The sequence below is a fragment of the Podarcis raffonei genome, chromosome 9 (assembly GCF_027172205.1).
Source record: "Podarcis raffonei isolate rPodRaf1 chromosome 9, rPodRaf1.pri, whole genome shotgun sequence".
NCBI lineage: Eukaryota > Metazoa > Chordata > Lepidosauria > Squamata > Lacertidae > Podarcis > Podarcis raffonei.
The window spans coordinates 70,814,294-70,840,281 of NC_070610.1; the positions used below are offsets into that span (position 1 = coordinate 70,814,294).

General features: G+C 45.2%; 1 protein-coding gene across 1 annotated transcript in view; it reads right to left on the reverse strand.

Moving 5' to 3' along the window:
• Window positions 1-18,016, reverse strand: part of PPEF2 (protein phosphatase with EF-hand domain 2) — a 32,159-nt gene extending 14,143 nt beyond the window's left edge. The window contains exons 1-9 of the mRNA XM_053404381.1: window positions 17,852-18,016; window positions 15,976-16,103; window positions 11,874-11,931; window positions 10,280-10,458; window positions 7,146-7,260; window positions 5,223-5,269; window positions 2,968-3,134; window positions 2,836-2,872; window positions 56-205 (exon numbers count right to left, since the gene is read on the reverse strand). Coding sequence (XP_053260356.1) covers window positions 56-205; window positions 2,836-2,872; window positions 2,968-3,134; window positions 5,223-5,269; window positions 7,146-7,260; window positions 10,280-10,458; window positions 11,874-11,931; window positions 15,976-16,103; window positions 17,852-17,924 — 954 coding nt within the window. The 5' untranslated portion in view covers window positions 17,925-18,016. The remainder of the gene's footprint in view (window positions 1-55; window positions 206-2,835; window positions 2,873-2,967; window positions 3,135-5,222; window positions 5,270-7,145; window positions 7,261-10,279; window positions 10,459-11,873; window positions 11,932-15,975; window positions 16,104-17,851) is intronic.
• Window positions 18,017-25,988: the final 7,972 nt, after the last annotated feature.

Sequence of the window (25,988 nt, forward strand, 5' to 3'; positions counted from 1 at the left end):
TAGGGAACCTTCCAAGGACCTGCCCTGAGATCTACAGATCTGGAGGGCTCTGTACCTTGCGCCGGTCGACCGTGGCTAGCCGCTCCAAATCAGTCATGTTCGAGATTCCTCCGTGTACAATCAAGACCTTCTGGTCAATCAGGGTGGCCAGAGGCAGGCAGCTGAAGACCGTCTTGAGCTCTTTCAGGATTTTGCTGCCGTGTTCCTAGACAGAAGGCAGGAACAGTAAAGAAGAATGGGAGAAAGGCCCACTACAAATATTGATATGTGACACAGAAATGGAAACAAGAAGAATTACCGGCGAAAGAAGAATGGCAGACGAAATTAATGGACTACGCAGAGTTAGATAAGATGACAGGAAGGATTCGAAACCCGCGGGACCAGAGATTCTCAGAAGACTGGAATAAATATGCGGACTATTTGAAAAGCAACAGTAATCATCAGATTACGCTAGTAGGACTGCAAGAAGTTTTGTAAGGAGGAATATATGAAATATTGTAAGGAAGGTTATGATGAGAGAGTCAATAGATAAGATAATTAATAGCAATAGTGAAATTAAGAAATGTAAATTAAGTGAAAAAATTGGAAAATTTTCAGATGTGTTTGATGGAAGTCTAAAAAAATTGTATAAGATGTAACTTATGTTGAATGACTGTTGAAAATGATATATTACAAAATGAATAATATATTTCTTATTATCTTATATACAATATATAAAATTATATACAATATTTACAACAATATACAAATATTTATATGTATCCAGGTCCCAGAGTTTGTGGGTGCAAAAGCACCCTTAATTCCTAGAGTCAACAAATGCCAGAGATTACTAAATATTCAGAATTACTAAATGCTGGGAGTCTTCACCAGGGTGTCAAACCATTTAACAGTGTGAGAACACAGACTGAGCTTGTTTTTTTGTACTGGGGCATCATTGGGGAGATAGAGCATTATTATTATTATTATTATTATTATTATTATTATTATTATTATTATATACCACACTTCATCTAAAGTTCTCAGGGTGGGTCACAACATAAGAATACACAATAAAAGTACAAAACAACACCCCCCCCCCAAATACACATTTTAAAGGCCATAGAATATCATTCAGCCAAGGGCCTGGTTAAAGAGGAACATTTTTGCCTGGTGCCTAAAGGTGTATAATGAAGGTGCCAAGTGAACCTCCTTGAGGAGAGCACTCCACAAACGGGGAGCTACTACAGAAAAGGCCCTGTTCTTGTGTTGCCACCCTCTGGATCTCTCGTGGAGGAGGCACACAAAGAAGAGCCTCAGAAAGTGATCTCCGGGTCTGGGTCAGTTCATATGGAGAGGGGTGATCCTTGAAGTATTGAGGCTCTGAGCCATTACCGTATTTTTCGCTCTATAGGACGCACTTTTCCGCCTTCAAAAATGAAGGGGAAATGTGTGTGCGTCCTATGGAGCAAAGAAGCCATAGCCGCGCGTCACCTCTCCAGCCGGGAGAGCGTGCACAGGGCTAAGGAGCTGGGAGAGGGTCGCGGGGGGCTTCTTTAGCCCCGCGCGCGCTCTCCCGGTTGGAGAGGTGATGCGCGGCTATGGCAGCAGCCTCTCCGCCGCGCGCCTTTCCGCTTCTCCCCAACCTGCTCTTTGGGGCTGCTGGTGGGCTTCCCCCGCCAGCCCCAAGGAGCAGGTCGAAAGGAACCTGAAGCCTGGAAAGGAGAGGGGTCGCTGCGCACCCACCCCTCTCCAGGCTTCCGAGGTAGCCGCCTGAAGGCGACTGAACGCACCTTAAACGGCACCTTGTTTTAGAGGGGGGAAAGAAAAAGGGGAAATTCTCCCCCTCTCTGCGCAACGCCTCCTGCCGCTTCGCGGAAGGGGCGCTGGGCAGAGAGGGGGAGATTTTCCCCCCTTGTTTTCCCCCTCTAAAACAAGGTGCGTCCTATTGTCCGGTGCGTCCAATGGTGCGAAAAATACGGTATATGCCTGACTCTAAGAGAAAAGCCAAGGCTCCACCAAAAACAGTTACTCGTTTCAGATGTAACAAAGAAGGGCATATATCTAAATTCTGTGAAGCCCACAAACCAGCAAAATTCCTTTCATTTAAGCAACAAAATGACAAGGGAATCAAAACAAGAAGAGGAGTTTGGACATGGTATCCCGCTTTATCACTACCCGAAGGAGTCTCAAAGCGGCTAACATTCTCCTTTCCCTTCCTCCCCCACAACAAACGCTCTGTGATGTGAGTGGGGCTGAGAGACTTCAGAGAAGTGTGACTAGCCCAAGGTCACCCAGCAGCTGCATGTGGAGGAGAGGAGACGCGAACCCGGTTCCCCAGATTACGAGTCCACCGCTCTTAACCACTACACCACGCTGGCAAGAGGCAAACAAGAGGAACAGGGACAAAGAACACAATCTTCTTTTGCAAGAGGAGAGTCCAGCTGTAAATAGCTGTGATACAAAATCCAACAAATTGATTCTGAATGTTCCTTCTCAAATACGTTATGATAAATGTTTCTTTGGCGGCATTGAGAGTATTAACCCATCAGTGGAGGGCAGTTTTCAAACTGCAAATGGCGACACCATAAATATTTGCAGCACAGGTTCAGGAACCTTAAACTGCAAACTAAGCAATCACCGGAAGGAATTGATACTTTAACCAAAATAGCAAAAACTAAAACATGGCATAATTGGGTGGGGAAACCTTGCTTAGAAAGTGGTGGACTGTCCTCTGTTCTTAAGCAGAGGCTGGATCTCAGCAGGATTGTAGCAGTGGATTTCTTGTGTTGACAGGGCAGATTGGACTAGTTGACTTTTGAGAACGTCTGTGAGTCTAAGGTTCGCAAACAAGCTTACCTTATATTTGCGCGTGACCTCCTTGGTGAAACCATAGCTAGAGATCAAGAGAAGAAAGGACTTGTAAGTAGATACCCATTAACGTAACCCATACATTTCTTAATTCCTGAAACGTGTTTTCAGGGGCCATACCGTAAGTTGATCATATAGTCCTCGTGGTTCCCTCTGTTCAGGTGGACCTCCTTCGGGTAAACCAAAAGGAAGACGAAGAGGATGATCAGAACTTCTATGGAACACTTGCCTCGGTCCACAAAGTCACCGTTAAAGACATAAAACTTTTGTGGAGAGGGAATACCATTCTGCAATGGAAAAACAACAACAGTCATCCAGAAAGTGCTTAGGTAAAGGATCCTTGACAGTTAAGTCCAGTCGTGAACGACTCTGGGGTTGCGGCTCTCATCTCGCTTTACTGGCCAAGGGAGCCGACATTTGTCCGCAGACAGTTTTTCCGGGTCTTGCAGCCAGCATGACTAAGCCGCTTCTGGCGAAACCAGAGCAGCACATGGAAATGCTGTTTACCTTCCCACCAGAGTGGTATCTATTTATCTACTTGCACTTTGACATGCTTACGAACTGCTAGGTTGGCAGGAGTTGGGACCGAACAACGGGAGCTCACCCCGTCGCAGGGATTCGAACCGCAGACCTTCTAATCGGGAAGCCCTAGGCTCTGCGGTTTAGACCACAGCTCCTGCCAAATGCTTAAGGTAAAGGTAAAGGTAAAGGGACCCCTGACCATTAGGTCCAGTTGTGGACGACTCTGGGGTTTCAGTGCTCATTTCGCTTTATTGGCCGAGGGAGCCGGCGTATAGTTTCCAGGTCATGTGGCCAGCATGACTAAGACGCTTCTGGTGAACCAGAGCAGCGCACGGAAATGCCGTCTACCTTCCCGCTGGAGAGGTACCTATTTATCTACTTGCACTTTGACATGCTTTCAAACTGCTAGGTTGGCAGGAGCTGGGACCGAGCAACAGGAGCTCACCCCATCACGGGGATTCAAACTACCAACCTTCTGATCGGCAAGCCCTACACTCTGTGGTTTAGACCACAGCGCCACCCACATGCCAAATGCTTACCAAATGCTAAATTTGGAGACAAAATGGTTGGAAGTTTCTACCAGCCACCCTCCACAGCTCCCACTCTGCAATGCTTTGAGAAGATCTCCAGTCAGGAACTCCACAAGCCACAGGTGAAGGGAATAGGCTTGACAGGAGGACACAGAAGAAGGGGAAGAATGGGAGAAACCACAGCTGCCTCGTCTCCCAATTCAACTGTAAATTTAAAGGCAAGGGGACAACCTGACATCTTTACCCAACAACACAGGCAGAGCAAGCCTACCCAGGCAGATAGGTCAGGGGGCAGATACACTCTTTTGCGGCCTAGGACCCACGTACTTACGGGACCGCCTCTCCTGGAATGCCCCGCGGAGGACCTTAAGGTCCACAAATGACAACATTTTGGAGGTCCCAAGTCGCAAGGTGGTTAGATTGGTCTCAACTAGGGCCAGGGCCTTTTCAGTACTGGCCCCGACTTGGTGGAACGCTCTGCCACAAGAGACTAAGGCCCTGCAGGACTTGACATCTTTCCGCAGGGCCTGCAAGACAGAGCTGTTCCGCCTGGCCTTTGATTTGGACTCAGTCTGACCCTTATGTTTCCCTCCCCTTATGTTTTGATCTATGGGCTACTTTTAAAATGAGGCTGCATTTTAAATTGCATTTTAACCTGCATTTTAAATTGGTTATAAAAAGGTTATAAAAGCTTTCTGGGAGATGATATATAAAGAAATGAAAAAATGTTTAAGATAATTTTTGTTAAAAAAAATATCCAGAAGCATTTCTATTAGGAATTATTGATACTAACATTCCAAAGGAGCAAAAAAAACTTTTCATGTATGCGACAACAGCCACACAGATGCTACTAGCTCAGAGATGGAAAGAAGAAGGAGTCCCTTATCAGAGAGGAATGGAAAGCTAAGCTGATGGACTATGCTGAAATGGCAAACTGACCAGAAAGCTCAGGAACCAAGAGAACAATTTTTTTAAAAAAAGAGTGGGGGAAATTTATAATTTATTTAAGAGACCACTGTAAGCAGATGAAAACATTAGCAGGATTTTAATCCCACTTGTAATGTAACAAATACGAAGGATAATATGGATGGATGCAAAGTATAGATTATGGAATAATATGCAGTTGTAAATGTTGACAATAGGACTTGTGGAGGGGATGGGGGCGAAGTCTCAAGATTCAGTGTAACTTCTATACATGGATTTGCATTTGGATTGTTATAAATTTATATATGTAAAATCAAATAAAAATGATTTTTTAAAAAAAATATGTTGCATTTTGGCATGCGGCCGTACATGAAATGCGAAGACGTATTCTTTACGTACCTTGTAGAAAATGAGGAACAAGTCACTCAGCTGTCCGTGCAAATCTCCTAATAAATGAAGGGGGCAAAAAGTCAGCTTTGTGGTTTAAAGTTATAAGCATTTCACATCAAGCAGTGTATTCCATTCATGGGGCTGGTTTATTCACATTCCCACCCCCCTCTCACGCTCTATATCCCACATTCCTTCTGCTGTGAAACCCAACGTGTTATTCAGTAGTTCACAGATAGTCCCTTTTCCTGCACTGACCAGCCCCAGACCTGCTTAGCTTCAGCAAGCTGGTGGTGCCATGTGCTTTCGGACCATGCCACTGGACCTGGGAACTGTGGTTATATTTCCCTGGGAACGGTGGCTTTTCTCCCCATTAAGATCTGCCTGTCACCATCTGCCAGAAGGGAGCCAAGCAGGAAATTGCACTGAGCTAGGTTATATTTCCCTGGGAATGGTGGCTTTTCTCCCCATTAAGATCTGCCTGTCACCATCTGCCAGAAGTGAGCCAGCAGTAAATCGCACTGAGCAAGCTGGAGTTAACTCTTTATTAGCAAAAACACCTTCTGCACAGGAGTGTCAGGCTAATGAGCGCAGCGACTTGTCTTTGGCAGGTCTTGACCCCATGAATCAGTTGCTGAGATAGGTGGTCCCTGACTCCCCACAGCTGCCTAAGCCTCCTCCTCTCCAGGTTTCCACCCAAGCAATTGGGGACTGTGCCCCTTCACATAGTCAATCTCTCCTCTGCCCTTATCACCCCTCTCCTGGTTCTGCGTCTTCTTCCCTTGGGGTTTCCCCAGCTGGTTGCTCCCACCATTCCTCTGAGTCCAGCCAGCCCACGACACCATCATAGGTTTCCTTTCTGGACCAGGAAGAGTAGTTTCTGCTCTACCAGGGTTTCTTTAATCGCATTACTTTCCCATAGAAAACAAGTTATACAGTTTGTTAAGAAAGGTGAGAGGGGCAGTGCCTGGTTTCTAAAGACAGAGATGTTGGAGCTTATCTGAATGGAAGCGATGTTCATTAGCCCTGCTCCTTATGTTTAAATGTGGAAGAAAGGTACAGACTACAGTTGGTCTTTAATATTTGGAAGAAAATGCACTTTGTACATTCTTAGAGGCACACTGCTCTTTCATGTTAAGAGTGGGGAAAGGGCAGGTACTAGCATCCGAACAAACGGCACTCTGTTGTAGATGCCCAACCTGTCTCCCTCCCCTGTCTCCCTTCTGCAGATCTGTTTCAGTTACACACCTGTTCCTCTTATCTCCAATTTGTTTGTATGTTGGAAGATTTAGGGCAGATTGTCATCTCACAGAGTTTCCTTTGAGCCATTGCTGTGCTAATGGATCAATACCCCCACAGGATAACACCTCCAAGGAAATTAGGCTGAGTTAATTAGCTTTTAATACAAGCTGATTTCCTAGGCTATAGAGGTGCCTAATACACAGTTTAGGAAGCTTGCCTAACAAAATTAGCTTTTCACACATGCTAATTTAAGAGGGTTTGGAAATACACAGGTCAAATACACCCATGGGTCCAGCCATCACCTCACACAGGAGACTAGATTATCCTAATTGGCTTCTGATGCCCCAAGCCTTAATTAAATTTTAGCACCTACAAGCCAATAACAATACATTAAAAACATCCCAGCCACTTCTAAAAAGCCACAGGTAGTTAAAGGCAAAAGGCCTGGAGAGAGTGAATACTTTTTGCCCAGTGCCTGAAAATATATCATTATGGCACCAGGCAAATCTCCCTGGGGAGAGCATTCCACAAGTGGGGAGCCACCACAGAAAAGGCCTGTTCTCGCGTTGCCACCCTCCGTACCTCTCATGGAGCTGGCACAAATAATGAGTGCAGGGTCTGGATTAGATCACATGGGCCGAGGCGGTGCTTGAGGCATGTACCTCAGCAGCGTTGGTAAACAACAGCACTTACCACATACAGTGATCTCCTCACTGTAGCAGGTGGAGATGCAGGTGATGTTTGGAAGCTGGGCAAGATGCTTTTCAGTCTCACTCAAGAGTCTTAGGACATAGTAAGCGTGAAGATGCTACTGGGAGAAAGTGAGGAAATTACAGAAAGCCATTGAGGAGAACCGCGTTTTCTCTCCTCTCAAACTACAATTCCCAGGATCCTTCGGGGAGAAACAATTAACTGTTCACTTGCGCTAATTTATACCCCGCATTTCTACAGAAACTAGGCAGTTCACAATTTAAAACAACAACACAGTTTTATGCATGCCCCAATTTTCCAAGTGGTGGGAGATTTCTGGGGCGGAGGAATTTAGCCAGATTTGGTGTCCTATGGCTTTTTGCAGCAATGGCATTCGTTTGCAAACATCAAAGTTTAGCCTAGGAGCAGGTGCAGCTTTAACACTCCAGCAGAAGCCCCTAAACCCGCTGCTCCCATTTCGGACACCTATGGGTACAGTCACCAAGATGCTCCCAGGGCTAAAGTCGGTCTTTCTCCAAAAGAAGCAGGACCACCTGGAGGAATTTTACCCTTATGCTTTCTTATAATCAGTTATTCATATATCCATATATAACCAAATATTTCTATGATGATTTTTATATAATCCATGTTTGAATCATGAAGGCTTCTGCAAAGCTTAGAGCAAATTGCTTAGATTTGAAAAATCCTAAATAATAATAATAATAATAATAATAATAATAATAATAATAATAATTTATTATTTGTACCCCGCCCATCTGGCTGGGTTTCCCCAGCCACTCTGGGCGGCTTCCATAGAAACCAAAAATACACTAAAATATCACACGTTAAAAACTTCCCTGAACAGGGCTGCCTTAAGATGTCTTCTGAATGTCAGGTAGTTGTTTATCGCTTTGACATCTGATGGGAGGGCGTTCCACAGGGCGGGCGCCACTACCGAGAAGGCCCTCTGCCTGGTTCCCTGTAGCTTTGCTTCTCGCAATGAGGGAACCGCCAGAAGGCCCTCGGCGCTGGACCTCAGCGTCCGGGCAGAACGATGGGGGTGGAGACGCTCCTTCAGGTATACTGGGCCGAGGCCGTTTAGGGCTTTGAAGGTCAACACCAGCACTTTGAATTGTGCTTGGAAATGTACTGGGAGCCATTGTAGGTCTTTCAAGACCGGTGTTATGTGGCCTCGGCGGCCGCCCCCACTTATCAGTCTAGCTGCCGCATTCTGGATTAGTTGTAGTTTCCGAGTCACCTTCAAAGGTAGCCCCACGTAGAGCGCATTGCAGTAGTCCAAGCGGGAGATAACTAGAGCATGCACCACTCTGGCGAGACAGTCCTGTTAGAGGACATTCGGCACAGAAACGTGTGTATACCTTTAAGGAGTTTCTGGGATTAATTGGCTGCAGGTGACCGTTGCTATAAAGGAAAAAAGCTGAGTTTTGTTGCCTGCCTGCAGGAATAACACCCACCAGAGTTTGTGTTTATTTATTTAGTAATAAAGTCTCTGTTTTAGTTTGGGTTTTTACACCTATGTCTCCTGGAGTCACTCTCTCCTCTGCCACCGGCTGGAAATCCCCCTCCAACAAGTCCGCGGGCAGGTAGGGTCTCAGCCTGCGTACCAGGTGGAGTTGGTAGACAGCTGCCCTGGATACAGAATTGACCTGCGCCTCCATGGACAGCTGTGAGTCCAAAATGACTCCCAGGCTGCGCACTCTGCCCCAGTTCCCTTCCCTTGTTCTTTTCAATGTCTCGCTAACGTAAGGGGGAAGCAATAAATCTGATGTGCTGGCACTTTCCCCAGGGTCCTGAGCAGCTAAAAACAGGAAGATGCTAACCGCAAATGTCACTGTATAGCAGATGCCGTGTAGGAGAACGTAATGGTCGAAGTTCCTTTTGCCTTAAGTTTCCTTTTCTCCTTCTTACCATAGATCAGGGGAAAGGTTACACTGAATGTTCAGACTGAAGAAAGCAGAAGTTGGGAGGGAACTCTTTACATGATCAGGGGGCAAGGCTTGAATGTGCTCGTTGGTCTTATTTTTGCTGCTGTGTTCGATTGTATTTGATTATGCCATGTATGTACTCAGGTATAAAGCCTCAGGGTGCTAGAGCCCGGGGCCCAGTCTTTGGAAGTCATTCCACTGGGCCAATTATTGCTCAGCAATAAATATCACATTCTTTTTCTCCACTGCTGCGTCTGTCAATTCTTGGACACAATTTGAGTGGGTCACAGGTACCTTAAAAATCCTTGCAACACAAATAGCCATGACTTCACACAGACAGGGCGTGATGACAACATCCTCAGGAAAGGCAGAGAAAGTGATGTCCCTTCTCTAAACCAGCTCATGCTTTCCAGAACAGTCTATTCCCACAGCTATTGCTAAGGCCGGGGTCTGAGAGCCATCAGCCACAGGGCCCTGTTGCCGGCTAAATGGCTGAGGTGTAAAATACTGGGAAGCCAAATCAGCAAAGCATTTCGGGGTTGGGCTGCTTATCGTTTATACCACGGGTAGGCAAACTAAGGCCCGGGGGCCGGATCCAGCCCAATCGCCTTCTAAATCCGGCCCCTGGACGATCCGGGAATCAGCGTGTTTTTACATTAGAATGCGTGCTTTTATTTAAAATGCATCTCTGAAGTATTTGTGGGGCATAGGAATTCATTTATTATTATTATTTTCCAAAATATAGTCTGGCCCCCGACAAGGTCTGAGGGACAGGAGACCGGCCCCCTGCTGAAAAAGTTTGCTGACCCCTGGTTTATACAAATAGCAACCTATGGTTTGCACCAGGCAAAGTTACGGTTAGTTATGGCACCTGCTCAGGTGTCAAAGGCCAAGGTAAAGAAGTACGTTTTCGGCATAGGACCAAAGGTGGACAAACGATCCCAGAAGGAACATGAACAAGTTGTAGTGCAACAACATCTGGCAGACCACAAATCCCTCATCCCAGGCTTACAATGATTGGCAGTGGTTCTCCAGGGATTTAAGGAGATGAATCCTTCCCAGCCTGGACCTCACAAATCCTGTGTATCACTGAGCTATAGAAATTCCCCTTCGGTTCCATTCTTTACCTAGCAGGAGCTTCTGGAAGCGAAAACTGAGGTAAAAGTAGACGGCTACTGTGAAGATACTTACTTGCTCGTGTTGGTACGCTTCCAGTAAGTTAGTGGCATCCTCAGGCACGAGTGGGAAGGAAAGGCGAGGCCCCACATAGGTGTCCGGCACCACAACGGATTCAAAGGTTTCAATGGGTTTTTCGAGCTTGGGGTCAAAGATGATTTCAGGTTCTGACAATATGCGGTTAAGGAAATCTCCTAGGGTGGGATGAAAACCAAGAAGGTTGGCTCCTAGAATGTGACTCTTTGCTTCTCTCCATGGGCAGCAGCGTAAGTTTTAGCTGAGATTCCTGCATTGCAGGGGGTTGGACTAGATGACCCTTGGGTCCCTTCCAACTCTTTTTAATTTAATTTTATTTTTACCAACCACCAAAACACAAACAGTGAAACCCCCCCAGGTGGCTGATACATTGGGTATACAATATTCAATAATATACATATTCAATAATATACATATTCAATAATATTCAATAATAACATATTCAAATTAACCATATGTACACTTCTATATACCTTAACACTCCTCCTTCCACAAGGTTTATTTAACTTTTAACATTTTAATTGCCCCAAATTGTTCAAACCTACTCAAATAATTCAATATCATCTCAAACCAATCCTCCTCTTTCTCACTGACCTTAAACCCTTTCATTCTATGTATCTTCACAGTTAGGTATTCTAAAATTATAATATTATTCAGTTTTTTCCTCCATTGGTTCACCCCTAGCTCTTCTGCATTTTTCCAGTTACTCGCTATAACCTGTCTGGCTGCAATTACCATCAATTTTACCCATTTGCATTCCTCTTTTGTTTTTAACTCAGTACTACTCAGGGTAATAAGAACCATTAATTTAGTTATTTCCACATGGAAATGTGGGTCCCTTCCAACTCTTAGGATTGTATGATGCAAAATAAGCATGTCGGTTTCTTTGACGACTTTTTTCCCCAACCCCCTTCTCACATGCAGCCTCAAAGGAATCTTACGAGTATCACGTAAAAGCCAAAGGAATTAAAACCACGCCAAAGCCAAAAAGACACAATAATAATAGAAACAAACAAACAAACAAACCAGATGGCAACACCAGTTGAAAGCATCAGAATAGTCTGAAGGCAATGAAACAATTCTAAAGGCCACCTGCTGACAGTTAAAGAGGTGAGCACACCATGAAATTTAGCACACCTGAGTGCTGTTCAGTTAGCTACAAGTTAGTTGGCCTTATATTGGCTCAAGAATCCTAAGAAACCAACCAATCAGAGCCCGTGGTTCAAGTCAGTGCCATTTTGAAAGGTTCAGTCAACCATCTTGATGTGATGGTATCCAAACACAGACAAAAAAGCCTGCTCTTCAACATTGTGTCCAATTTGGTTAAAGCCAATGGTTGTTAAAGGTGCAGCTTTCCAAAATATAAATCTAGATTGTACACTCCAGAGCATGGGTAGGCAAACAAAGGCCCAGGGGCTGGATCCGGCCCACTCGCCTTCTAAATCCCGCCTGCGGACGGTCCGGGAATCAGCATGTTTTTACATGAGTAGAATGTGTCCTTTTATTTAAAATGCATTTCCGAGAGAGAAAGTGATATATAATACAAACTGTATTTCCCCATTTTTGAGCTTACTGTCTTTGTTGTTGCTTGGCGTGAAGTAGGTCATAAGGTAGTCAAAGAAATGGTTGAGCTGCAGAAGACAAGAAGAATGCTGTCAACGTCCATCATTAAGCCATCTTTGTACTCTCTTCCCCTGCCATAGCCTCTCCCTCCCATTCTGTTCCCTCTCCCATTTCTCATGCCACACCAGTGACGTAGCATGGGTTGCCAGAGCCCGGGGCCGTGTGGAGAGGCTGGGATGGAAGGGAGAGTAATGGACACATTTGCACTCAGCTGCCAATCGGCATCCGCATCACCCAGGAGATCGCAGCTGTAGAGATAAGAAAGTGAAATTCACGGCATGTTGTACAGTCATACCTCATGTTACGTTTGCTTCATGATATGTGTTCAAAAAATGGAAAAGGGGGGAAACCACCAAAGAGGAATTCAAACAAATAGCCAGCACGTGTAGACACAAAGTCAGAAAAGCTAAAGCACAGAATGAACTCAGGCTTGCTAGAGAGGTTAAAAGCAACAAAAAAGGCTTTTATGGGTACGTTCGTAGCAAAAGGAAGAACAAAGAAACAGTGGTGTCACTCAGAGGAGAAGATGGTGAAATGCAAACAGGGGACACAGAAAGGGCTGAACTCCTCAATGCCTTCTTTGCCTCAGTCTTCTCCGATAAAGAAAACAATGCCCGACCGGAAGAATTTGGAGCAAATGATTCAGCAGAGGAAACACAGCCCAGAATAACTAAGGAGATAGTACAAGAATACTTGGCTAGTTTAGATGTATTCAAGTCTCCAGGGCCAGATGAACTGCATCCAAGAGTATTAAAAGAACTGGCAGATGTGATCTCAGAACCACTGGCAGTCATCTTTGAGAATTCCTGGAGAACAGGCGAAGTCCCGGCAGACTGGAGGAGGGCAAATGTTGTCCCTATTTTCAAAAAGGGGAAAAGAGAGGACCCAAATAATTACCGCCCATTCAGTCTGACATCAATACCAGGGAAGATTCTGGAGCAGATCATTAAGCAAACAGTCTGTGAGCACCTAGAAAGGAATGCTGTGATCACCAATAGTCAGCATGGATTTCTGAAAAATAAGTCATGTCAGACTAACCTGATCTCGTTTTTTGACAGAATTACAAGCCTGGTAGATGAAGGGAATGCAGTGGATGTAGCCTACCTTGATTTCAGCAAGGCATTTGACAAGGTGCCCCATGATATTCTTGTAAAGAAGCTGGTAAAATGCGGTCTTGACTATGCTACCACTCAGTGGATTTGTAACTGGCTGACTGACCGAACCCAAAGGGTGCTCATCAATGGTTCCTCTTCATCCTGGAGAAGAGTGACTAGTGGGGTGCCACAGGGTTCTGTCTTGGGCCCAGTCTTATTCAACATCTTTATCAACGACTTGGATGATGGACTCAAGGGCATCCTGATCAAATTTGCAGATGACACCAAACTGGGAGGGGTGGCTAACACCCCAGAGGACAGGATCACACTTCAAAATGACCTTGACAGATTGGAGAACTGGGCCAAAACAAACAAGATGAATTTTAACAGGGAGAAATGTTGGGCAAAAAAAATGAGAGGCACAAATAAAGATGGGTGACACCTGGCTTGAGAGCACTACATGTGAAAAGGATCTAGGAGTCTTGGTTGACCACAAACTTGACATGAGCCAACAGTGTGACGCGGCAGCTAAAAAAGCCAATGCAATTCTGGGCTGCATCAATAGGAGTATAGCATCTAGATCAAGGGAAGTAATAGTGCCACTGTATTCTGCTCTGGTCAGACCTCACCTGGAGTACTGTGTCCAGTTCTGGGCGCCACAGTTCAAGAAGGACACTGACAAACTGGAACGTGTCCAGAGGAGGGCAACCAAAATGGTCAAAGGCCTGGAAACGATGCCTTATGAGGAACGGCTAAGGGAGCTGGGCATGTTTAGCCTGGAGAAGAGGAGGTTAAGGGGTGATATGATAGCCATGTTCAAATATATAAAAGGATGTCACATAGAGGAGGGAGAAAGGTTGTTTTCTGCTGCTCCAGAGAAGCGGACACGGAGCAATGGATCCAAAGTGCAGGAAAGAAGATTCCACCTAAACATTAGGAAGAACTTCCTGACAGTAAGAGCTGTTCGACAGTGGAATTTGCTGCCAAGGAGTGTGGTGGAGTCTCCTTCTTTGGAGGTCTTTAAGCAGAGGCTTGACAACCATATGTCAGGAGTGCTCTGATGGTGTTTCCTGCTTGGCAGGGGGTTGGACTCGATGGCCCTTGTGGTCTCTTCCAACTCTATGATTCTATGATTCTATGATTCTATGATTCTATGTTTTTTCAGGTTGTGTCCCTCAGCGACCCCAGTAACTGGAAAGGGTTACTTCCAGGTCTCGTCGCTCGCGCATGCGCAGAAGTGGCGAATCGCAACCTGCGTGTGCGCAGATGCACCGCTGCAGGTTGCGTTCTATTCATGTTGCGAACGGGCCTCCGGAACGGATCCCGTTCGCAACCAGAGGTACTGCTGTACACTGAAAGAAAACTATATGAAAATGATGTACCAGTGGTATTCAACTCCTAGTAAATTCGCAAAAAAGTACAGAACAGGTACAAATACCTGCTGGAAATGTAAAGAAAAGGAAGTATCTTTTATCATATGTGGTGGTGTTGTAAGGTAATAAAGGCCTTCTGGGAAATGATATATAATGAATTGGGGGGGGGAATGTTTAAAAAATCTTTTGTTAAAAAACCAGAAGCCTTTCTATTAGGAATTATAGGTACCGACATCCCAAAGGAACAGAAAAGACTTTTTATGGATGCGACAACAGCAGCACAGATGCTACTAGCCCAGAGGTGGAAAGAAGAAAGAGTCCCTATCAGAGAGGAATGGCAAACTAAGCTGTTAGACTATGCGGAAATGGCTAAACTGACTGGGAAACTCAGAGACCAAGAAAACAAGAAATTCAAGAAAGAATGGGAAAAGTTTAAAACTAATTTAGGAGACCACTGTAAGCGGATGAAAACATTAGCAGGATTTTAATCCCGCTTGTCATGTAACAAATATTACGGACAACATGGATGGATACATAACACAATGAAATAATATGCATTTGGAAATGTTGACTATAGGACCCATGGAAGGGATGGGGGCAAGTCGCGAGATTCAGAAAAGTCTCATTTTATGGATATGTATTTGGCACTGTAACTAATTTGCATTTGGAAAAGTCAAATAAAATTGATTTCAAAAAAAAAGAAGAAGAAGAAGAAGAAATTTTGTGCCCCTAACGATTTTGTGCCTGGGGCAACCAACACTGTGCCCCCCTCCCATGCTAGGTCACTGTGCCACACAGAGCTGCATGTGATTCAGAAGATGTGTGGAACTGGCACATGCCATCTAATTTTGGAGTGTGCAGTGCTTCTCCTTCCAACACACACTCTGCATCGTTGGGCAGCCACTGAGGATGCTCAGGGGGCTGTTTGGGTTTGTTTGGAGTTTTCTGCCTCCTCTGTCCCTCATACATGCATACATATACATATATTACGAATGGGAGTCGCAGCTCAAAACGAGGAAAGCAAAGTTTGAATGAGAGTACTGTTGGATTGAGTTATGCTTGCATGAAAGTACTTAGGCAGAGGGTTTAGAATGCATTTGGATCACTGAATTCTGTTAGCAACACAGTTGGAGACCAGGGAGAAAATAAACCCTTATAACACTTGACTGTGGACAACTGAACCAAAACAGTGTATAATTTGAGGGGGGAAAGATTTTGTCTCTCTTACTTTGGGCCTTGTACACATCAGAAAAATATTCAGCTATGCGTACAAGAGGAAAACTCCCTTAGAACTAACCAGCCAATCAGCACAAGTTACCTCAGCATGGATCATGCCATCCTGACAGGTTGCTAGGCAACACCTCCACCCCACCCCACCTACTAATTATGAACAGAATTAACCCTTAGGTTCCAAACTGAATGCTCCCTGCTGTTGTACTTCCAGCCAAGTCTGGGCTGTGTTGGGGGCAGATGAGAATCAGGAGAATAATTCTGAGAGCTAAATTCCTTTTACCGCTACCAACAGGAAAACTAGAACAGGCAGAAGGAAGGATTTCCCCTCCGCCTTCCTCTTTTGCCATCATACCTTGAGATGATCCAGCTCTCCCGCATACTCTATGGACTGAAATATGCGCCATGTGCATCTTCGGCGCATTTCAAGCCGGGCCACATAGCGTCGATACCACGTTTGGATCAGGATAGCTCCTCTGAAGGCTGAGATGCAAAAAGAGAGGTGTGTGATATAGCCTCTTGCTATATTGGCACAATCCCACCAAAGGCTTGCAGAAACATGAAGCCCATCAAACAGCTGACATCAGCAGCTAGCAACCTTGGGCAGCTGTTGGGGCCAGGTATCATGGTAGAGTCCACATGACACAGAAGTTTGGTGCTGCCATCGGCTTAACTGGTAGTAGGGATTGGGCCTAGGAAGCAGCCCGCCATTTTAAATGGCCCACATTGTGCCATAGCAGAGCACCACTGGGGCATTGTGGGTAAGTAAAATGGCAGGCAGCTCACAACCCTGTCCTTTCCGATCGTCCAAGAAGCTCTTTGGAGAAGGGAAGAAACATTAGGAGCTTCTCAGATGGGTAGAACAGCCCCGGACACTGGCAACCCACACTATGTCACCGGTGTGGTATGAGAAATGGGAGAGGGAAGCCTGTGCTGCGCTTTGGAGAAATTAAGATCTGGTAGGAGATATTCTTGCTGTCCATAGAAATGTAGGGCCACAAGGGACCACAGTTCAGGAATCAAAAATCTCTGGCTAGTCAACCTCTGTTTATAAAACCCGAATGAAGCCCACCTCCTTCTGAAATCGTCCGTTCAACTGTTGAACAGCTTCTGCCATTGGATTAGTCTCCTCCCCTCTCCCCTCGCCCAAATGAGGGCAATCTCTGACACACCTCAAAGCCCTCTGCCCCCAACAAAGGCAGATTTAGGGGAGCACAACCTGTTTGGCTGCACTGGGTGCAGGAAGCAGCAGCACATAAACATGTTCGCACGTCATGTTCAACAGTCTCGTGTTTTCCATTCTTCCTAGCACTTCATACTCTCCCAACATTTCTCAGATGGAAATGGGGACATTTCTGACTCCCCACCAACTGACCTCCTCATTCCCCGCCCCCCCAAAGCATTTCCTATCAGAAGAAGGGCGAGTGCTGCCACCACCTCCACACCAATAGAAGAAGAGGAGTTTGGATTTGATATCCCGCTTTATCACTACCCTAAGGAGTCTCAAGGGACGTGGGTAGCGCTGTGGGTTAAACCACAGAGCCTAGGACTTGCCAATCAGAAGGTCGGTGGTTCGAATCCCCACGACGGGGTGAGCTCCCGTTGCTCGGTCCCTGCTCCTGCCAACCTAGCAGTTTGAAAGCACGTCAAAGTGCAAGTAGATAAATAGGTACCACTCCGGCGGGAAGGTAAACGGCGTTTCCGTGTGCTGCTCTGGTTCACCAGAAGCGGCTTGGTCATGCTGGCCACATGACTGTACGCCGGTTCCCTCGGTCAATAAAGTGAGATGAGCGCTGCAACCCCAGAGTCGGTCATGACTGGACCTAATGGTCAGGGGTCCCTTTACCTTTTAAGGAGTCTCAAAGCGGCTCACAATCTCCTTTCCCTTCCTCCCCCACAACAAACACTCTGTGAGGTGAGTGGGGCTGAGAGACTTCAAAGAAGTGTGACTAGCCTAAGCAGCTGCATGTGGAGGAGTGGGCAAGCGAACCTGGTTCACCAGATTACGAGTCCACCGCTCTTAACCACTACATCACGCTGGCTCCACATTGCTATGTGTGGGACATAGCGCACACACATTCCACCATACTAAGAAAACCCCTTAGACACACACTCATAGCACTTGCAGGGGAAATAGGGACATTCCAGGGTCAAATCAGAAGCCAGGATGGCTTTTGCAATTCCGGGACTGTCCCTGGAAAATCGGGACACTCGGAGGGTATGGCACTAACCAGAAAAAGGGAAGAGCTTAAAGGATGGTTTGTTTTCTTCAGCCAAATTCCTGGCACTTTTTTTCTTGTTCATCCCTCCCAACTGTACGACTGATTCAGCCAGAATGCTAGTGTGTTCTAGGGCTTTTCCTGGCTTCCAAAACAAGCCAATCAACCCATTTTGAGCTGGACGGGTTCATTGTCTGAAACCATCCAATGGGAAAATCCGATGCAAAGCAGGAAGAACAAGTCCTGATCTCATTGGCTAGAACCTTCAGCAGGAGGAAAGTTCCAACCTGAAGCTTCTCTCCTGCCATAGAAAATTGTCATATAATGTCAGAGACCAGGCTGAGGAGTACTGCTCTGATGAGGAATGGTGGGAGTCTCCCACTTCCCCTGCTACTGACCAGGATCCTGAAGCTGCCCAAGAGCAGGGGAGCAGCATAGATTTAGAACAGTGGTTTGCAGAGGGGCGTAGTCCTGAAGACAGAAGTTGGGAAGAACTGGGGGGTGAACAGCAAGGTGAAGAAGAACGGGGAAAGAGAGAGCTAACAGACTCACTCTCACTGGAGATTGTCCAGCCTATCAGTCCAAGCTCACATAGAGCAGATAAGGTGCTACACAAAAAGCATGGCGGTTGCAAGATCAGGTTGCAAGGCTCGGAAGTGATGGGGTGACTAGGGGGAAAGTGGGTGGAAACCTTAATTGGGAGCACCTTTACTCTGAGATGGGATGCGGGTGGCGCTGTGGGTTAAACCACAGAGCCTAGGAATTGCCGATCAGAAGGTTGGCGGTTCAAATCCCCGCAACGGGGTGAGCTCCCGTTGCTTGGTTCCTTCTCCTGCCAACCTAGCAGTTCGAAAGCACATCAAAGTGCAAGTAGATAAATAGGTTCTGCTCCGGTGGGAAGGTAAACGGCGTTTCCGTGCGCTGCTCTGGTTCGCCAGAAGCGGCTTAGTCATGCTGGCCACATGACCCGGAAGCTGTACGCCGGCTCCCTCGGCCAATAATGCGAGATGAGCACCGCAACCCCAGAGTTGGTCACGACTGGACCTAATGGTCAGGGGTCCCTTTACCTTTACTTACTCTGAGATGGACTCTTTGTTCTTTCGCTGTGGTCATTAAAAACTCTTTAAAGGACGAGAAACTATTTTTGCTTTGTTCTGCTTATCCACGGCCAATGGGAGGTAGGAAGCTGCTTCCCGGAAGCCTGACATATAGTGAGGGTTTGTGCTTTCAAAAGAGATGGGGAGCCAATGGCTTTCCTGATATTGCTGGACTCCAATTTCCACCAACCCCAGCTAGTATCAACAATAGTGGGCAGGGAATAACTTCTTTCCTTCCATGCTTGCCACAGGAGAATGAACATTCTTCACATGCTCCTTCATTGGTTTTCCCTTCCCTCAAATTTTCTAACATGCTGTTCTTCCATAGACCTTGTTCAGATTCTTTTTATAAAAAAATAATTTTTATTTATTACATACGAGATGCACAGTTACATAAAACGAGAATAAGAGTACAGTCATACCTCAGAAGTTGAACGGAATCCGTTCCGGAAGTCCGTTTGACTTCCAAAACGTTCGGAAACCAAAGCGTGGCTTCTGATTGGCTGCAGGAAGCTCCCGCAGCCAATCAGAAATTGCAGAAACCCCGTCGGATGTTTGGCTTCCAAAAATAGTTCGCAAACCAGAACTCTCACTTCTGGGTTTGCGGCGTTGGGGAGCCAAAACATTTGAGAACTAAGCTGTTTGATAACCAAGGTATGACTGTAAATAATCCTGTGTTTATGATTTGATGGAAAGAACATAGGGTGTAGCAGAAAGGGAGAAACAACAACTAGATGGAAAACTGGGTGGGAAGTCGACAAAAATAAATGACAAAATTGTGTTTTGACTGCATTATGTCAAAAACGTTGAAACTTAAAAATATAAAATTGGAAAAAATAAATCAGCAGCATGCAGAATGCTCAATTAAACATTTCTGAATACAATAACAAAGTTGTGTCAATATCTATATAGCATAATTATTAGATATGAAATCATGTATAATAATGTGTGTGCTTAGATTGTTGACCATCAGTAAAATGTATTTTGCATCCATGACAATTTTAATTTATAGGGGGTAAAGGAGAAGCAGGAGTTGACTGTCAACAACAGGGGTGGCTAACCTGTAGCTCTGCAGCTGTGTTTTGAACTACATCTCACAATAGCCAAAGTCAGGGAGTTGTAGCTTAACAACATCTGGAGGACACCATATGAGCCACTCAGATCTACAAAGTAGTTCCTTTCTGCATGGCCAGTGTCCCCCCCCCCCCCGAATATGACTCAATGCCTCCTTGTCTGCGCGTTGTCAAATTTCACAGGGCCACCAAATTTCCTACTGGAAAGATTATATAACGTTAACTTACCAGGATGTGATGCATCTGGCAATTCATGGCCTAGTGAGAAAGGAGGAACATACGGATGTTTACTCAGAAAGGACATCAGAAAACAACACTGAAAATGTTTCAGAAAGGAAATAAATAACTTACCTCTGTTTGCCTTGGACACAAAGGTGCTGTGTGCAGAACTACCACATCCCATAGTCTTTGAGCAACGCACCTATCGGATTGCAATTAAACACAGTATCTTAAATGTGCAAAAGCTACATGCCAGTGGTCCCCAATCTGTGAGCGATGGGGAGGAAATTTGATTCACTCCTATTAAGATGAATTGACCTAATTTGCACCTTCTGAAACAATCCACAAACCAGAGCACAACCATACTTTGGAATTTGCACATCTCTGGATTTTGAGATGCTGTTGACTCCGGTAATGTGGACAAAAATGGCAGCACTGGGGTGGTGTGTGAATCAGAATGAATATATTCTGAATATATTCTGAATGAACATGATAGCCATGTTCAAATATATAAAAGGATGTCACATAGAGGAGGGAGAAAGGTTGTTTTCTGCTGCTCCAGAGAAGCGGACACGGAGCAATGGATCCAAACTGCAGGAAAGAAGATTCCACCTAAACATTAGGAAGAACTTCCTGACAGTAAGAGCTGTTCGACAGTGGAATTTGCTGCCAAGGAGTGTGGTGGAGTCTCCTTCTTTGGAGGTCTTTAAGCAGAGGCTTGACAACCATATGTCAGGAGTGCTCTGATGGTGTTTCCTGCTTGGCAGGGGGTTGGACTCCATGGCCCTTGTGGTCTCTTCCAACTCTATGATTCTATGATTCTATATTAATGACAACAACATAAAAATGCATCGCATGAGGGGAAATTGTTTTGAAAAATTTGTGTTCTGAGAAATGGCATACAAAAATGTGCATATCAGGAGAAATTTGTACTAAAATGTTTAGGAATGTTTGTGAGAACTTCAAAAAAAATATTGCAGGCTGATGAAGAAATACAGAGAACTGAATTTAAGATTGGAAAAACAAGAAATTGACAAATTTGTGTTCTCTTCCTCCATCGTTGGTTGAACTGCTGTGACGTTACTTTCAAACTGCCAGAGTTTCAAACTGCATGTGTGGTATTCCTTTAGGGCACATTTAAATTACATTCTTTCCCTCAAAGAATTCTAGGTGCTGCATACCCTTCAACATTTCTCTGACGAAAAATTGGACATCCTACCATACCCTCCAACATTTATCTGATGAAAACGGGGACATCCTAAGTGAAAATGGGACATTCTGGGATCAAAGCAGAAATTGGGATGGCTTCTATAAATCTGGGAGTGTCGCTGGAAAATAAGGACACTTGGAGGGTCTGGAAATTTGCCTGACATTTGACACCTAAGGTATATACGTTTAGGACCCACCCTAGTCTTCTGATTGTAAATTGTTTTAACTGATTTTTATACCGCATTCTTACATAACCTGCCCTGGGATCTTATGGTGAGCAGAGAGCATGAAATCTAACAAATCACCATGATAAATGGGCCCATTCATGACTGACTTCTGAGTGATCTTCTTACATACAGGCTGAAGAGGAGATGTTTTGGTCAATATGCCTGTACGTAAATAGAAATTCAGGACAATTAAGAGGGGGAAAACCATACCTTAATCCCGATGACTGCTATAGAGAGGGGTTCTTCTGTCTTTGAAGCCTTGATGGGATGTCTACTTGATTTCGAAGGTTGGTTTTTCCTGCTAGCCGTATGCATTTATAAGACAGCTGTTATAAATGCTTCCAAGACAGCTTTCTACACTCCAGACTGAATAAACGATCTCCAGAGGTTTAACAAGATGAACATTCTATTCTAGATACAGTCGCCGTGGGAAGAAAGGGGAAATTTCCCCCCCTTTTTTTGCCCCCTGTATGAGAAGTGTCTAGTTTATTTACTCGATGTTGCTCTGAGAGGTCTTAAGAGCCTTCCCATGTGACAAGGAAAGACTGCAAACTGAAATGGATTAGGATTACATACAGGATTAAGAACAAAGGATATAGTCCATTGCCCTTTCTCGTTTGAGGACCTGATCATGCACACCTCTGGACACTCCATCTGTTTTTGAAAAACCCTCTGTCGTTGGCCTTCCAGATAGTTGCTGAACTACAACTCCTCCTTTCCTGCCCGTGCGGGGAGCACCCTGTTGCAACAGTTCAATAAAGATCAGGTTTATGAGCTGCTTTGCTTCTCAATATTCTCTGGTTGGCCTGTTATTTTCTCTGACCGATGGAGAACCTACAAAGGACTCTATAAGGGCCCTTGTGTTCCCCATAAGGGAATAAGGGCAGATTTTTGTTTATTACAATGTTAACAGGACTTTTGACCCCGGAAGAGAGCAGAACAGGGATGGAACAGGGCACAATGGACAACACGGGTTTATGCCTGACTGCCGACGCACACAATTACCCAAAACACAACCCCTGCGCAAACAGGGAGTTGCCTGTACTTCAGTTTATGAGCTGCAGGCTGCAATGCATTTATCTTTCAATGGATTTCTCTAGTCCTTTTTGAAGAGCTAGCTAAGACATTATCCATTGCTACATCTTGTGGTACTTAAGACACGGGGGAGAAATCCAATCAGTTTGCATTTAAAGGCAAACTTACTAAATTCTCACTTTCCAAAACAATATGCAAATCAAAACACAGCCATCCCTCAAAATTGGTAGAGTTTTGCAACTCATCTCTATAGCCAATAAATGCGTACTAGGGAAAGCATGTAACAGTGAAAATAACACACAGTAATTCATTATCTTTGGGGGAATTGCTTGCAAAAATGTTTTGTTAGACAAAACTGCATACAAAAAGCTGTTTATTGGGAGAAATTTTGCATACAACATTGACAAATTTTCATGGTCTGTAAATCATTGCAGAAAAATGATAAGCTCAAGTTTAAGATTGGAAAAATAAACTTTGAGAACCAAAATGGACGGATGCACCCAACTGCAGTGGTAAAATTCCACACTAGAAATATACTTAGGATGAACACTTTGTTTTGCTTGTCTAGAATTTGCTTTCAGCCCATTGGCACGGAAGCCTTCAATTTCTGCACTGTTTACCTCATTAGGCACTTGTTTAACGCTAGTGAGTATAAACTGGGTCAATGAAAAGCTCCCTTAACCCTCTTGAGGGTTAAAGCAGAGCGTGTTGGTAAGCAGGTAGCAACACTTGGGGTGAGATCTTGATCCTATTAAAGCCCCTGGCAACATGTTTGTTGTTGACTTCAAAACACAATTTCACAGGCAAGGATTTTGGAGTGTGTGTATTTGTGTGTGGGGGGGTGAGAAAGTATGTCCATGTCTGTTGTACTTTACCTTAGAAGCACAGAATTCACTTCGTTTTTAAAATATGAGATATGAAGTTCTAAAAAAACAGTCGCCCAGTTAAGACAGCATGGGATGAGAGATGACAAACAGGGTCACTGTTTCGTTTGGTGAACTACAAGTAAATGTGTTGCAATGGGAACAAAATGGTTAGATAACTGCTTCTCAGTATTGAACACTTTTGCATTCTAGCGAATAAGAAAAACCAAGCAGAAGGGGGCAGATATTTTTGCCATCCAGCTAAAAACGGAAAATGATCTGCCACGTTCTGACAGATCCAATACAGTGGTACCTCAGGTTACATACGCCTCAGGTTACATACGCTTCAGGTTACAGACTCTGCTAACCCAGAAATAGTGCTTCAGGTTAAGAACTTTGCTTCAGGATGAGAACAGAAATCGCACCGTGGTGGCGCGGCGGCAGCGGGAGGCCCCATTAGCTAAAGTGGTGCTTCAGGTTAAGAAGTTTCAGGTTAAGAACGGACCTCCGGAATGAATTAAGTACTTAACCGGAGGTACCACTGTACTTGAAGTGTACACATATATACAAGCAAAAATAACTCGCAAGACGTATCCCCCAACCTCATGTTCCTGTTTCAAGCCAGCTTCCCACACTTCCAACTAGCACTTAGATCACTAAGTGAGTTGTGGGTTCAAGCCCCATGTTGGGTGAAAAAGTAGTGCATTGCAGGGGGTTGGACTAGATGACTCTCGTGATCCCTTCCAACTCTACAATTTTATGATATCCACAGGGTGGCGCTGTGGTCTAAAGCACTGGGCCTCTTGGGCTTGCTGATCAGAAGGTCTGAGGTTCGAATCCCCGCGACAGGATGAGCTCCTGTTGCTCTGTCCCGGCTCCTGCCAACCTAGCAGTTTGAAAGCATGCCAGTGCAAGTAGATAAATAGGTACCGCACCAGCGGGAAGGTAAATGGCGTTTCCATTGCACCAGAAGCGGTTTAGTCATGCTGGCCACATGACCCGGAAAGCTGTCTGTGGCTCCCTCGGCCTGAAAGCGAGATGAGCGCCGCAACCCTATAGTTGCTTTTGACTGGACTTAACCGTCCAGAGGTCCTTTACCTTTTTACCTTACAAACATTCTTAATTTGCCGCATTGGGGAGGGGGACTGGGAACCACACAAAGAAACAACTTGTTCAAAAGCTACTACTTTGTAAGTGTGAGTATTTTGTCAATATCCTCCTTGAATTGTAGTTTCCAGAAATGAATGTGCTATACAGTATGATCATATATAAGCTGAGGATTCCAAGTACAGTGGTAGCTCGGGTTACAAACGCTTCGGGTTACAAAGGCTTCAAGTTACAGACTCTGCTAACCTGGAAGTAGTACCTCGGGTTAAGAACTTTACTTCTGGATGAGAACAGAAATTGTGTGGCAGCAGCGGGAGGCCCCATTAGCTAAAGTGGTACCTCAGGTTAAGAACAGTTTCAGGTTAAGAACGGACCTCCAGAACGAATTAAGTTCTTAACCAGAGGTACCACTGTATTATACGCACACACAAAAATCACATATACCCGAGACCTTGGTGTCACCCTACGTCTAGCGGATGAGGGGAGATATGGAATCCCTTGTACTCTACAGCTGGTGTACTGGGTGGGTCTCACCTTCATGTGAGAGGAAAGGCTTAAAAACTCTTTCCATGCGGAGTAACCTCAATCATACCTGGCACGAAAAGAGCTTTTAAGCTCTCCAGCTTGCTTGGATTTGACTTGTGCAATTTCAACCAGCTGCATGTGGTTGAAACTGCGAAAGTTAAATGCGTGTAAGATGCAATTATACCGCTTTGGCTTTTTATGCTGCAGTATTACAAGGCTGGGGACGCAGGTGGCGCTGTGGTCTAAACCACAGAGCCTAGGACTTGCCGATCAGAAGGTTGGTGGTTCGAATCCCCGCGACGGGGTGAGCTCCCGTTGCTCGGTCCCTGCTCCTGCCAACCTAGCAGTTCCAAAGCGCGTCAAAGTGCAAGTAGATAAATAGGAACCGCTCCAGCGGGAAGGTAAACGGCGTTTCCGTGCGCTGCTCTGGTTCGCCAGAAGTGGCTTGGTCATGCTGGCCACATGACCCGGAAGCTGTACACCGGTCCCCTCGGCCAATAAAGCGAGATGAGCACCGCAACCCCAGAGTCGGTCATGACTGGACCCAATGGTCAGGGGTCCTTTTACCCTTACTACAAGGCTGGCTCTGGCTCAGAAACCACAGAGTCTTTGATACCATTTTGCTGCAGTATAAGAAGTAGGCAAGATAAGAGGGAGGGTGGAGGGAAAGAAAACCACCACCGCTTTAAAAATCCATTTATTTCAGTTCTGTCCTCATAGATCAACAGCAAAACATTTTATTTCTGGGGTGGGGGCACAATAAAAATAATTCATCAATTCATCAACTTCAGCTT